Genomic DNA, 12,042 nt, shown 5'->3' with positions numbered 1-12,042 from the left:
CCCATGCCTCTCCTCCTGTTGCTGCTTCTGCTGCCGTGCCCCTCACACCCCCAGTTGGTCTGCGAGGTCTCCAGGGTGACCAGCCAGCTGGAAGTGAACTGTGACAACAGGGGGCTGAAGGTGCTGCCTCCAGATCTGCCCAGAGACATGGCCATCCTTCACCTGGGCGAGAACCCCCTGGGCACCTTCTCCACAGCATCCGTGGCGTCTATGACCCAGCTTGCAGAGCTGTACCTGCGTCGAAGCCAGCTGACCAAACTGCAGACGGACGGGGCGCTGCCACGGCTGGAGACCCTGGACGTCTCCCACAATAAGCTGAAGAGCCTGCCCTTTCTAGGACGGGCACTGCCAGCCCTCACCACCCTGGACGTCTCCTACAACGAGCTGACTGCACTGCCTCCTGGTGCTCTGGATGGCCTGAGCCGGCTCCATGAGCTCTACCTACGCGGCAACAAGCTCAAGACTCTGCCCCCGGGGCTCCTGAGGCCCGTGGCCCAGCTGAGGAAGCTCAATCTGGCCGACAACAAGTTGAACGAGCTGCCCCCGGGGCTCCTGGATGGCTTGGGGGAGCTCGACACCCTCTACCTCCAAGGGAACTGGCTGCGCACCATCCCAAAGGGCTTCTTCGGGGACCTCCTCCTGCCTTTCGCTTTTCTCCACAACAACCCCTGGGCCTGTGACTGTGAGATCCTCTATTTCAGCCGCTGGCTGCAGGACAACTCCAATAACGTCTACTTATGGAAGGAGGGAGTGGACGTCAAGGCCATGACTCCCAACGTGGCGAGCGTGCGATGCGTCAACTTGCACAACACACCCGTCCACACCTACCCGGGGAAGGGCTGCTCCATTCTCGGGGATGGGGTTGACCTAGGCTATGACGACTACGACGAAGAGGAGGAAGTGGGAAAAGTACCCGCCACCAGGGCCGTGGTCAGCTTCTCCACCAACACCAGAGCCCACACAACCCACCGGGCCCCCCTCCACTCAGCACCCACTGCTTCTCCAGACCACCAGATGCCCCATCTGTCTTACACCCTCGAGTCCACGAAGAAACAGAGCAGATTCCCAACCGCCCCAGAGCCCAGCACGTCCCATCCCCCGTCCTCCAGCATGCCCCACTCCACAACATCCACCATGACCATGACCACCCCAGAGCTCAGGCTCCCCACCAGCCTGGAACCCACGACCCCCACCACTCCGGAGCCCACCACGACCCCCACCACCCAGGAGCCCACCACGACCCCCACCACCCCCGAGCCCACCACGACCCCCACCACCCCCGAGCCCACCACGACCCCCACCACGACCCCCACCACCCCCGAGCCCACCACGACCCCCACCACCCCCGAGCCCACCACGACCCCCACCACCCCCGAGCCCACCACGACCCCCACCACCCCCGAGCCCACCACGACCCCCACCACGACCCCCACCACCCCCGAGCCCACCACGACCCCCACCACCCCCGAGCCCACCACGACCCCCACCACCCCCGAGCCCACCACGACCCCCACCACCCCCGAGCCCACCACGACCCCCACCACCCAGGAGCCCACCACAACCCTAATCCTCTCTGAACTGACCACATCTGAGATCCCAGAATCAACCTCATTCCCTACTACTTTGGAATACCCAACCACCACCTCCTCTGTCTACCTCCCAGAGGCCCACGAGGTGGTTCAAGGGAATTTGGAGAGCTCCAAAAATGACCCTTTGCTCAACCCTGACTTCTGCTGTCTCCTCCCCCTGGGCTTCTATGTTTTGGGTCTCCTCTGGCTTCTGTTTGCCTCTGTGGTCCTTATCCTGCTGCTGGCTCGGGCCCGGCCCGCGGGGCCACAGGCCCTGGCCACAGCCACACACACCGCCCATCTGGAGCTGCAGAGGGGAAAGCAAGTGACCCTGCCCCGGGCCTGGCTGCTTTTCCTTCAAGGCTCACTCCCCACTTTCCGCTCCAGCCTCTTCCTGTGGGTACGGGCTGATGGCCACGTGGGGCCCCTGCGGGCAGGACGGTGGCCCTCTGCCCTGAGTTTGGGTCGGGGTCAGGACCTGCTGGGAACAGTGGGCGTCAGGTATGCTGGCCACAGCCTCTGAGGGGGGTGGTTTGGGGACCTGCAGAGGCCGTGACGGGCTTCCGTACTGGGATCTAGCTGGGGGTGGGCGGGCAAGGAGCACAAGGTCAGGGGAGACGTAGTCACTTTTCCTTTATCAGAAGCCTCTTGGTACCACACGCACAACCTCGGCGAAGCAGCAGGGGTGGAGAGGAGCAGGGCGGGTCATAGAACAAAGCTCCCTCTGCTGCAGGAGGGGTTCACAAACCACTAGGTCGTTACCATCACCTTGGGGGAAGTTTGAGGAAAAGCGAAGGGAACAGAGCAGGATTCTCAGACGCGTGTACCGGAGGGAACCAGCAAAGAGCTGTATCAAGATGTGAGCCCTGATCGTCCCTGCGGAGCACAAACATGGTGGTTTCCTTTTCTTTTCCTCCGTTGAGCATTTTCTAGTTTTCCACCGTTGTATATTATTTGTAGAATAAAAAGGTAACTTCAAAAAAACTGAGTTTCCTTTGGAGACGAAGAGCGTCCAGGGCACTTGTCATTCGCACGTCTGAAGCCCCACCTGCCCCCACCCGAGTTGGATCACTCGCCCACAAACGCTCACCAGCCTGCACCCCCGGCCTGGGGTGCCCCCTCTCCTCCTGCGCCACCGCTCACCAGGCCACCGCAAGCCCCAGGACCAGATCCAACCCACAGGGTTCCCTGGAGCAGCCCCTGCCGCGGCGTGCCTGCCCGGGCCGCCTAGGAGCCAAGGTGGGCACCTGCCCGCACCTGCGGCCTCCTGCCCTGCCCAGGCCAGCGGCCCAGTGGGTGGGCCTGACGGCGTGGGCCATCGTGGTGGGTTCTACTCATCGCCGAGCCGTCCCAGTCAGGTGTCCTGCTCGCATACTAGAACCTGCTTCTCCCCTGCTCCCCTAGACTCTGCCATTTCCCCTCACCGCACCGAGTGGTCTGTCTTTCCTGTGGTGTCTCCAGCCCAAACCAAGGCTGGGGCCACAGAGAACGGGAGTGAAAGCTGAGCCTCCCCGGCTCTAGAACCCCCTTCTCCAGGTGGCCGGGGCCTCAAAGCCCGACTGCACCTGCCCTGCTTGGAAGTCTCCCCTGGAAAGAGGACAAATCTGGAGCTTGACCATTAAGGGCTTCTATGCACTCACCCGGCTGACGTCCTACAATGGGTTCTCCATGTCCCATGGTCCGCCGCTGCAAGCTTTGAGATCACCTGCCCCTCTCCTCCCCCGCCAACCCCGGGTTTCCCCTCCGAGGCTTCGCTCTCCTGTCCAGCAGGTGTGCCGCCCCATCCATCTGATGGCCACCAGCACGGCTCTCTCCTCCAGGCAGGGCCGGGGGCCCCGCATCACCCTGCAGCGGTCCCTTGCTCCACTCCCGCCCCCACCTGCCCCTGGGCCATCTTTCCCTCTGGATCTGGAACCTCTTAAGGATAAGGCCCAGGCTCCTGGTGTCTCAGAGTGGCCACTGTGGCCCAGGCCGGCAAGCGCCAGGAGTGGGTACGAGGAGGGGCAGAGGTGGGAAGGCCCAGCCGGGGCGCCGGGCTGCCGAGCTCCTCCTCTTCTCCTCCTGAGGAGGCTCTGCCAAGGGGACAGTTCCCACCTGCCGCCTGCCTGTCCCTGGCCAGGCTCACAAGACTTTCGGCCTCACGCTGCCCAGCTCTCCTTCCAGTTGACCTTCCTGTGCCCTTTGACGCTCCAGGAGATTTTTGGAGACACATCACTCTCCGCAGAGTGGGGCTCGGATCAAGTCTCTGGCCGACGTCCCCCCCCCCCCAGTTTCAAGTCTCCTGGCTCTGGGCACCTGCCCCCATGGCTCAGCCTTCCCGTCTCAGACTGTCCCCTCCTCTGCCCAAGTCACCAGGCCGCGGAGGCTTTTCCTGGGGATCCCATGAGATGACCCACGCCCCCGACATTCTTGGGCAAGTGGCTGGGAAGCAACACGCGGGGCGCGCGCATCAGTTTTCCTTACCTGTCAGTTGCTGCCACCACACCAAGACCGACTGACGTAGCGTTTGCGTAAAACGGGCAAGTGCTTTTCCTTTAATACCTTTTCTTTAAAACTCCAGTTCCTGTGTTCCTGGGACCTCTGCCTCCTTGTCCAGCTGCCTCCCCTCCCGCCCCTGCAACTATACAGATCTGGGGGTGCTGTCACCAATCCAATTTATTGATCACGTCGTCAGTGAGGTGGAGAATCACATCCTCCCGCTGCAGGCCTTTTGGCCACCCTGACAGCTTCTGCTGCCTCCTGTCCCCTCAGCCCTGCCTTAGTTTACCCACTGAGAAGGAGGATCTTTCGCGGTCCTACGTGCCCGAAACCAACACCCCAGAGGAGGCCGGAGAGCTTCAGGCAGTTTCCCAGACACTACCCCCACCCCCCAGCCGAGACACAGCCAGGGGCAGAGAGGTCATGAGGATCAGGACAAGGAGGGCAAGGTGGCGCAGGGGTAGGACAGACCATAGTCCTTTACCGCAGAGGAGGGAACCACACCATGGAGGGAAAATAAATAGAGGGGCCCAGGGCAGCAGAGTCCAGGCCCCCGGGGGCACACTGACTGTGGGAGCAGCGGGTAAGGGGGAGCCCTGGCACCCCGGTCCCTCGCCTGCCTCAGCCACTGAGGAAGAGACGCTTGTAGGCCTTGTTCATCTGCTCCAAGAAGATGAAGGTGAGGACGGTGTGGGGGCCCAGGCGGGCATAGTACGGTGTGAAGCCCTTCCACAGGCTGAAGAAGCCCTCGTAGCGGACAACCTTCACCAGCACGTCCTAAACAGGCAGGCAGGGCGCCGGGGCTGGGACCTGGCTTCCAGGGCCATGTCCGGCTTCCCCACGGCCCTCCCTGCCCTCCCAGAGCGTCCCATCCTCCAGCCCAAGCCCTCAGCCCCACTTCCTCACCAGCCCGTTCTTGTATTCCGGCTTCCCGTCAATCATCCTCATGTTCTGGATCCTGCAGGAGAGGAGGCAGGGGCATGAGAGACACAAAGCAGGCCCTCCCGTCCGTTCCTGGGCCCCGGCCCGCACACTCACCGGGTCTTGACGATGTCCACCGGCATGGAAGCAGCGGTGGTGACCAAGCCGCTGATCATGCTGGCACAAAAGTGGCACAGGATGTTGTCAGAGAAGTAGCCTGGGGGAGGCGAAGCAGGGACGGCGGTCAGCGCGGAGTTGGCCCGGGCCCGGCCGGGGGTCCCTGTTCCGGGGCTCACCTGAGTCCAGCAAGAACTGCTTGGATTGGGAGTAGGAAGCGAGCTGGGCCGCGTTGACCACGACAGCGCGAGCCATGGTAGGGATGCAGCCCTGCAGGGGTGGGGATGGGGGGGTGTGCTGTCAGACACGGCCAAGACCTGCCCCTATAAGCCCCCAAAGTCTCCACCCCTTCACTCACCCTCCATAGTGTGGGGACCCCTTCCTCCCGGGCGATTCGAATCAGAGCATTAAACACATTTTTGTAGCCACGGCGCTGGTCAGGAGGAAGCCTGGTGGGAAGGCGGGGAAAGGCCAAGCTCAGGATAGACCACCCTGCCCCACAGGAGCAAAGAAAGGGGGGCCAGAACACAGACATTAATGCTCTGCTCCACACCAGGGACACGCAGTCCTCTGATTCTAAATCCCAGGGAACGGAGCTGGGGCAGGCTCAGACCTGGAACTCACCGGCCATCGGCGGTCATGCGGATAAGAGCCACCTCAGCTGGTGTTCCCACAAAGGCCCCAGTCGCACCTGCAGTCATGCCAATCAGGGCCTTCAGCAAAAAGCCAGGGGGTGTACCGTCAGCCCCAGTCAGACGCTCAAACAGCACCGTGTAGATGCCAAGGCGGGTGGTGGTGTAGGTGGCCTGGCGCAGCAGGCCAGCCGACAGCCTGGGGAGCGAAGGGGTCTGTGCGTCAGGCCGGGGTCTGGAGCTGCCAACCCATCCCCAACCCCACCCCCCGGCCACATCAAGTGGCTGCAGTACCCAGTGTAAATGCCCCTCAGCCCTTCTGCCCTCAGGATGCTGGTGAGGGCATGGAAGCTGGTTTTGTACTCTCGCGTCTTGGCTCCTTCCCCGCTCAGCTGCATCCGGTTCTTCACCAGATCCAGCGGCTGCACAAACACGGTGGCCCCCATCCTGGAGAAAGACAGAAGCAGAGTTCAGGGCCGAGTGTCCCCTGACTACCCTCCAGTGCCCACCGGAACCTGGCAACGAGGAGTCACAAAGCGCCAGGCCTGCCCGGTGATGAACCAAGTGTTCAGGAGGCTAGTGGCTACGTGTGTAAGTCTCCGCCGGGGCCAAGAGTCATCGGTCTGAAAAGTCCAATGGTCCCGCGGGGGGCCGTGCAACGAAAGCGCTCCACGCAACTCCCAGGGGGTCAAGCAGGGATCTAGAACTGCCCGCAGTCCACCCCAGAGAGAGGAAGTGGGCATTCGTGACCTGGGGCCTCACGTAGCCCGACAGGAGCCATGCGAGGACCTGCAACCCCACACGACCCGGGAGAGCTAAGCAATGGGCCTGCACGCGGCCCAGCGGGGGCCCCGCGATGGGTGAAAAGGTCCTGGCAGCGCATCAGGGACCTCGGCAATACGCCTGGGACCGCGCTGACCCCGTGCCGGCTCGGCTCCCTGCACCCGTCCCTTCCTCCTCCCTTCCCAACCCTGGGGCCTGAGCTTACCCGGCCAGGCCCCCAAACAGGAACTTGACGGACTTCGGGGACGTGCGGGGCTTCGCGTCCATCCCGCCGGCCCCGGGACTCGCCGTGGCCGCCATCGCCGCTCAGGGGCCCTCGGCTCCGGGTCCTGTGCGCGCGCGGCCCCACTCGCGCCCAAGGTGACACCGCGCGCGCAACAGGGCCGAGGGCGCGCGCGCACGCCCCTCCGGCTCTCGGGGCCGGCCCCAGCTGGAAGCCGGCGCAGGCGCAGGCGCGCGGCGCAAAGGCGGCCGGGAGGAAGGCGGGGCCGGAGGCGGGGCCTCGAGGAGCGCTGCGGGAAGGGGTGTGGCTGGCTTAGGAAGCCATAGTTTAGACGCACTTTCCGCCGAATTGGATTCGCGAGAAAATAAAGAGGGTGTCAGGAGATCTCGCGAGACAGAGTGAGCAGCGGGGGAAGCCGGGGCGGTTCTCTCGCGATAGGCGCCGCAAGCGCCCGGCCGGTGGGAGGGAAGGTGTGGGGAGGACTCTCGCGAGACCTGAAGGTCCCGCAGCCGCGGCGGCGGCCAGAAAGGGTGGAGAGGTTTGTGAATCGGGCGGCCCCAAGATCCCGGGCGTGAGAGGGGGAGCGACTGGGTCGTTTGCTCGGGCTTCGGCGCTCGCTGCATCTGCAGACGCACTCCCGCCGCCTCTAACCTTTCTTTCAACGGGCCTTTTAGGACCGGAAGTCCTTCCTCCTGAGCGCCCAGGGCTGGAGGCGGCTGGCCCTGCCTTCCCGGAAGCCCTTTCCCCGCAGTGAGGAAGACAGCGCACCTGCCCGGAAGTCCCGCCCCCCCGAGCGCCCCCACCCTCCCAGAAGTTTTTCTGTCACCTGTGCTTGCCGCGGTCCCCGTTCCCGGCTTCGTCCCTGCACCCGAGAAGCATACATTGAGTGCCTCTGTCCCCGCCCCATAGCCGGGCTGGGCCCCCCGCTCCCGGACTCGGGGCTCCTCCCCCGCGCCCCCATGTAGCTGGGAAGTGGGGCCTGGGGGCGGTTGGACCCCTGGGAGCCTGAAGGAGGGGCGGAGAGGGCGCAGCACCCCGCTTCTGCTCCCGCCGGCGGGGCGCGGCCGCCTCGGCCTCTCGCCGCCCGCTGCCATGCACCCCGCGGCCTTCCCGCTTCCCGTGGTGGTGGCCGCCGTGCTGTGGGGCGCGTCCCCCGCGCGGGCGCTCATCCGAGCGGTGAGTCGAGGGGCGGGTGGGGGAAGGGCGCGGGGGGCGGGGCTGCCGGCGCCCGGGGAACACGGGCTCTCTCGTCCGCAGACCTCGGACCACAATACCAGCATGGACTTCGCCGACCTGCCAGCGCTCTTTGGGGCCGCCCTGAGCCAGGAGGGGCTGCAGGTGATTTCCTTCCCTGGTGTCCTCGCTCTCGGGGGCGGGGGGCGGGGGGCGAGGGGCCTCGCGCCTTGCGTGACGCTGGAGGCAGGTTCGGAGCCGCGCGCAGGAGCGCAGGTAGGGCGGGATGCGGAGTCCGAGGGAGAAGACGTAAGGTGTCCTGCTGAGCAAGCCTGGGCCCTCCGGAGGGGCGCTGGCGGGAGACGAAGATGCCCGCGGGGAAAGGGCCGCTTGCCAGCAGGGTCTTAGGACGTCGGGCGAGTTAATTCGCTCGGAGCCGCTGAGCTTGCTGTCCTGTACAATGGGCCGAGGGGAGTTTCCTGAGGGCAGTTGCGAGAGTCACGTTACATAAGCAGTTTTGGAGTACTTCATCACGAGGACGGCCGTTTAGCAAGCGCTCAGGGCCGTAGGTGTCCGTGTAGCTGTCGGAGGGGTGGGTGGGTGGGTCACTGACGTGGTAAAAGAGAGTGTAAGTGCGGGGATTTTCAGGGTCTTACTGGCTTTAGTCAACAGTTCATGAAGCGGGAAGCATCCCGTGTAGCAGATAGAGAGGAGCTTCGAAGAGCTGTACGGAAATGAGAAGCTCTGGTAGGCTCGAGGTGGCAGGACAAGTAAGTTATGGTAGCGGTTAGAGCGATGGTGGCAAGATCGTCTCTCTTCAAGGGAGGGCAGGGGTCTGTGGGGCAGATGACCTCGCGAGTTCTGGCCGGCTACTTCCGGATGGGCTGGTTTACAGCCCCGTTCCTGCGGGAGGCTGGAGCCAATTCAGTTAGGGGGTAAGTCTTGGCTTGGCGCTCTGGGGCTTAGCACCAGGGACTCCATTTTGGGCCTCTTGCCATCGTCTCAACAGAGGGGAGTATGTTTTGTGGCAGTGTGCTGGAGTGCTGGAGCCGGGGATGGGACACGAGCTTGAGAGGGCGCGACACGGTTGAGTGGGGAGTTAGTTGGTTTACGATCTGGGAAACCAGAAGGCAGGAGGATTCGAATGAGCGTGGAGTGTGGGGTGTAGGATCCTCTGGGACAGGGAGAGGGGTGTTGCTCGATGTCCGCACCTCTTCAGGAGGCGGACTTCTGACCGGGGTGGGATGCTCAGGGGTGAGGAAGCGAGGGACAGTGCGTGCAGCTCGGGGCCACCAGTATGCTTGGTGGGACCCTGTGGGGAGCAGAACCTAAGGAGGTGAAATCCAACTGTTGTTTGCTTCTCTTCCCCAGGGCTTCCTTGTGGAGGCTCACCCGGCCAATGCCTGCAGCCCCATTGCCCCTCCACCCCCAGCCCCGGTCAACGGGTCAGTCTTTATTGCACTGCTTCGAAGATTCGACTGCAACTTTGACCTCAAGGTTGCTGAATGTGGAGTGGGAGCTGGGAAGCTGAGGGTGACAAAAGGCACCCGGAATGAAGGGAGGCAAGGGCCACGGTGGCCCCTTATCCCCCGCCTTGTCCCCCTAGGTCCTAAATGCTCAGAAGGCGGGGTATGGCGCAGCTGTGGTACACAACGTGAACTCCAACGAGCTTCTGAACATGGTGTGGAACAGCGGTAAGGTTGGGGCACCTGGACAAGCTGGGTTTCGGTAGAGCTCAGATCGGGGCGGGCGGGGGTGGCTGAGACCTTAGGGCGCACAGGTCAGTCCTCGGGGTGGGATGGAGCGAAAGCCAAGTGCCAGGGTTAACGAAGGAGCGGAGTGGAGGGTTGGGTCCGCAGCGTCATGCACTGATCCCTGCAGAGGAAATCCAGCAGCAGATCTGGATCCCGTCTGTGTTTATTGGGGAGAGGAGCTCCGAGTACCTGCGTGCCCTCTTTGTCTACGAGAAGGGGTAGGACGCATCCCTCCTTCCCACTCTGCCTTCACTCCTTCCATGCCAGCCTGGAGCCCACGCCTCCGCGCCCTGGCCGTTCAGCCTTAGGTCCTTCTCACTCTGCCTCGAGACTTTCCTCCCACCTCCTTCCCCGTCCGTGGGCCTCGTCCAACACCAGTTACTCTGTTCCTCTGCCTTTCCTGCTCCTCTGATCCTGGTCTTCCTTTTCCCAGGGCTCGGGTGCTTCTGGTCCCAGACAATAGCTTCCCTCTGGGGTATTACCTCATCCCCTTCACAGGCATCGTGGGCCTGCTGGTTCTGGCCATGGGAGCAGTGATGGTGAGTAGCTCAGGGAGGGTGATGGGAAGAGCTGGGGCCTTTAAAGCCAGACTGGGTCTGTGCGTGGGAGGTTGGGGAGCCGGGGGGTGTCATACTGGATTTGCCCAGCTTTGTTCCCTAACTCGGATCCGTCCGTGCCCCCTTCCCCCAGGTAGTCCGTTGTATCCAGCACCGGAAGCGGCTCCAGCGGAACCGACTGACCAAAGAGCAACTAAAACAGATTCCTACACATGACTATCAGAAGGGTGAGGGGCCTGGGGAGAGACGGGGGCCTTTCCCACAGCTCACCTGGTGCTGAAGAAGTGGAGCTCAGGAGACAAGGGGCAGAGATGGGAGGTGTCAGCCTGGGATGCCAGCTCTCCTTCTTACCTTATGTACGGTGCGGTCCGGACAGGAATAGAGTGGGAGGTAGAAAGCACAGATGGTTAAACGGAAGGGTTGGGGGGAGAGCTGGAGGACTGATCTTGCCCGTAAGGGTGGTGAAAGAGCAGCGAAATGGAAGGAAGGAGTCGGGAGGAGTTGGTGTGAGAAGGAGGAAACAGGTAAGGAGGGGCTGGGTCTCTAGGCCCTGGAGCCTTCAGTGCCCATATAAGGGCTACAGCAGAAGCCCTGCCCCCCACTTCTGCCCCTCCCACTGTCTCCCCACCAGAAACCCACTTCCCTCCTAACCCCAGATTCTTCATGTTCTGCTCTGGCCTCACCCTGCCCGGTGAAATCCAGGGAGGGTAACTGGCAGGGTTCAGCTCCACAGCTCCCAGAGTCCTTGGGGGCCTTGGGCCAGGATGGCTCAGTGAGAGGACTTCCTTCCTGCCCCAGGAGACCAGTATGATGTGTGTGCCATTTGCCTGGATGAGTATGAGGATGGGGACAAGCTGAGAGTGCTGCCCTGTGCTCATGGTGAGGCCCTCACTTCCTGGCCCCCACCCCCAGCTTCCCCACCCCCGCGGGCGCCAGGTGCCTCACCTCCTGCCTCTCGCAGCCTACCACAGCCGCTGCGTGGACCCCTGGCTCACCCAGACCCGGAAGACCTGTCCCATCTGCAAGCAGCCTGTCCACCAGGGTCCGGGAGACGAGGATGAGGATGAAACTCAGGGACAAGAGGGTGATGAGGAAGGGGAGCCAGGGGACCAACCTGCCTCAGAACGGACCCCACTTCTGGGCTCCAGCCCCACACTCCCCACCTCCTTTGGCTCCCTAGCTCCAACCCCTCTTGTTTTCCCGGGGTCTTCGACAGATCCCCCACCCTCACCCCCTTCCTCTTCAGCTGCCATCCTGGTCTAATAGTCCCCTTACCCCCCCATGCACACCTCCCGTGACCTCTTTGCACAGCCCCTTGTCCTCTCTCCAGTCGTCTGTGTTGAGGGATGGGGGACATTTCTGCCCCAGGTTTCTCCCTTTCTCAATCCCTTTTGAGGGGGTTGGGGGTGGGAAGGGACTGGGTCTTCACTTACTGGGTTAATAAAATTGTTTTTGTGAACTAAGAAAGGGTGAGATCATTCTCACATAGGTGAACTCCTTATCCTTTTGGGGAACTGACCCCCCCTTTTTTTTTTGCCATGAAGGGGCAGCGGAGTGCTGGGAGAGAATAACCTGTAGCCATGGGGACAAACCCAGCAGGCATTTACTGTGACTCAGAGAGGGGGAGCCCCACCTACACAGGGATGACTCAACCGGCCCTGCCTTGCCCGCAGGCCTGGGCCCATTCTCTGGTCTAGAAGACTCGTCCATTACCTACCAACTCAGCTAGCACCTGAGGACCTAGGGCTGGGCCACCTGGCCAGATGGGTCTCAGGCAGGTGCTTACCCCAAGGCAGGACTCAGGAAGCTCAAATTCCTAGACTCTGTACAGCCCTC

At 62.8% G+C, this 12,042-nt stretch overlaps 3 protein-coding genes across 5 annotated transcripts; 2 read left to right on the top strand and 1 right to left on the bottom strand.

Annotated features, from left to right (window-relative positions):
- Positions 1 to 3: 3 nt before the first annotated feature.
- GP1BA (glycoprotein Ib platelet subunit alpha) lies at positions 4 to 2,098 on the top strand. Its single transcript, XM_045890021.3, has one exon. The coding sequence runs from the start codon at positions 4 to 6 to the stop codon at positions 2,089 to 2,091; it is 2,088 nt and encodes a 695-aa protein (XP_045745977.2). The 3' UTR covers positions 2,092 to 2,098.
- Positions 2,099 to 4,205: 2,107 nt separating this feature from the next.
- SLC25A11 (solute carrier family 25 member 11) lies at positions 4,206 to 6,947 on the bottom strand. The gene is made up of 8 exons (XM_045890069.3): positions 6,705 to 6,947; positions 6,011 to 6,163; positions 5,709 to 5,915; positions 5,443 to 5,533; positions 5,264 to 5,354; positions 5,085 to 5,184; positions 4,953 to 5,004; positions 4,206 to 4,823 (listed from the first exon to the last, which is right to left on the bottom strand). Exons 1-8 carry the CDS (start codon positions 6,797 to 6,799, stop codon positions 4,668 to 4,670), a joined length of 945 nt encoding a protein of 314 aa, XP_045746025.1. The 5' UTR covers positions 6,800 to 6,947; the 3' UTR covers positions 4,206 to 4,667.
- Positions 6,948 to 6,984: 37 nt separating this feature from the next.
- RNF167 (ring finger protein 167) lies at positions 6,985 to 11,657 on the top strand. Of its 3 annotated transcripts, none has more exons than XM_045890059.3 (10): positions 6,985 to 7,120; positions 7,397 to 7,898; positions 7,980 to 8,060; positions 9,267 to 9,392; positions 9,502 to 9,589; positions 9,777 to 9,867; positions 10,083 to 10,188; positions 10,340 to 10,433; positions 11,005 to 11,085; positions 11,168 to 11,657. In XM_045890059.3, exons 2-10 carry the CDS (start codon positions 7,815 to 7,817, stop codon positions 11,467 to 11,469), a joined length of 1,053 nt encoding a protein of 350 aa, XP_045746015.1. In that variant the 5' UTR covers positions 6,985 to 7,120; positions 7,397 to 7,814; the 3' UTR covers positions 11,470 to 11,657. The 3 variants fall into 3 exon arrangements, with proteins under 3 accessions (XP_045746015.1, XP_045746014.1, XP_064438686.1); XM_045890058.3 differs by lacking the exon at positions 6,985 to 7,120 and adding an exon at positions 7,121 to 7,260; XM_064582616.1 differs by lacking the exons at positions 6,985 to 7,120; positions 9,267 to 9,392 and adding an exon at positions 7,121 to 7,260.
- Positions 11,658 to 12,042: the final 385 nt, after the last annotated feature.

Source organism: Mirounga angustirostris, unplaced genomic scaffold, assembly GCF_029215605.1.
Source record: "Mirounga angustirostris isolate CCGP_5_RB_7025 unplaced genomic scaffold, mMirAng1.0.hap1 SCAF_17, whole genome shotgun sequence".
Taxonomy (NCBI): domain Eukaryota; kingdom Metazoa; phylum Chordata; class Mammalia; order Carnivora; family Phocidae; genus Mirounga; species Mirounga angustirostris.
Note: the sequence above shows the minus strand (reverse complement) of the source record. Positions and strands in the feature narration are given on the sequence as shown.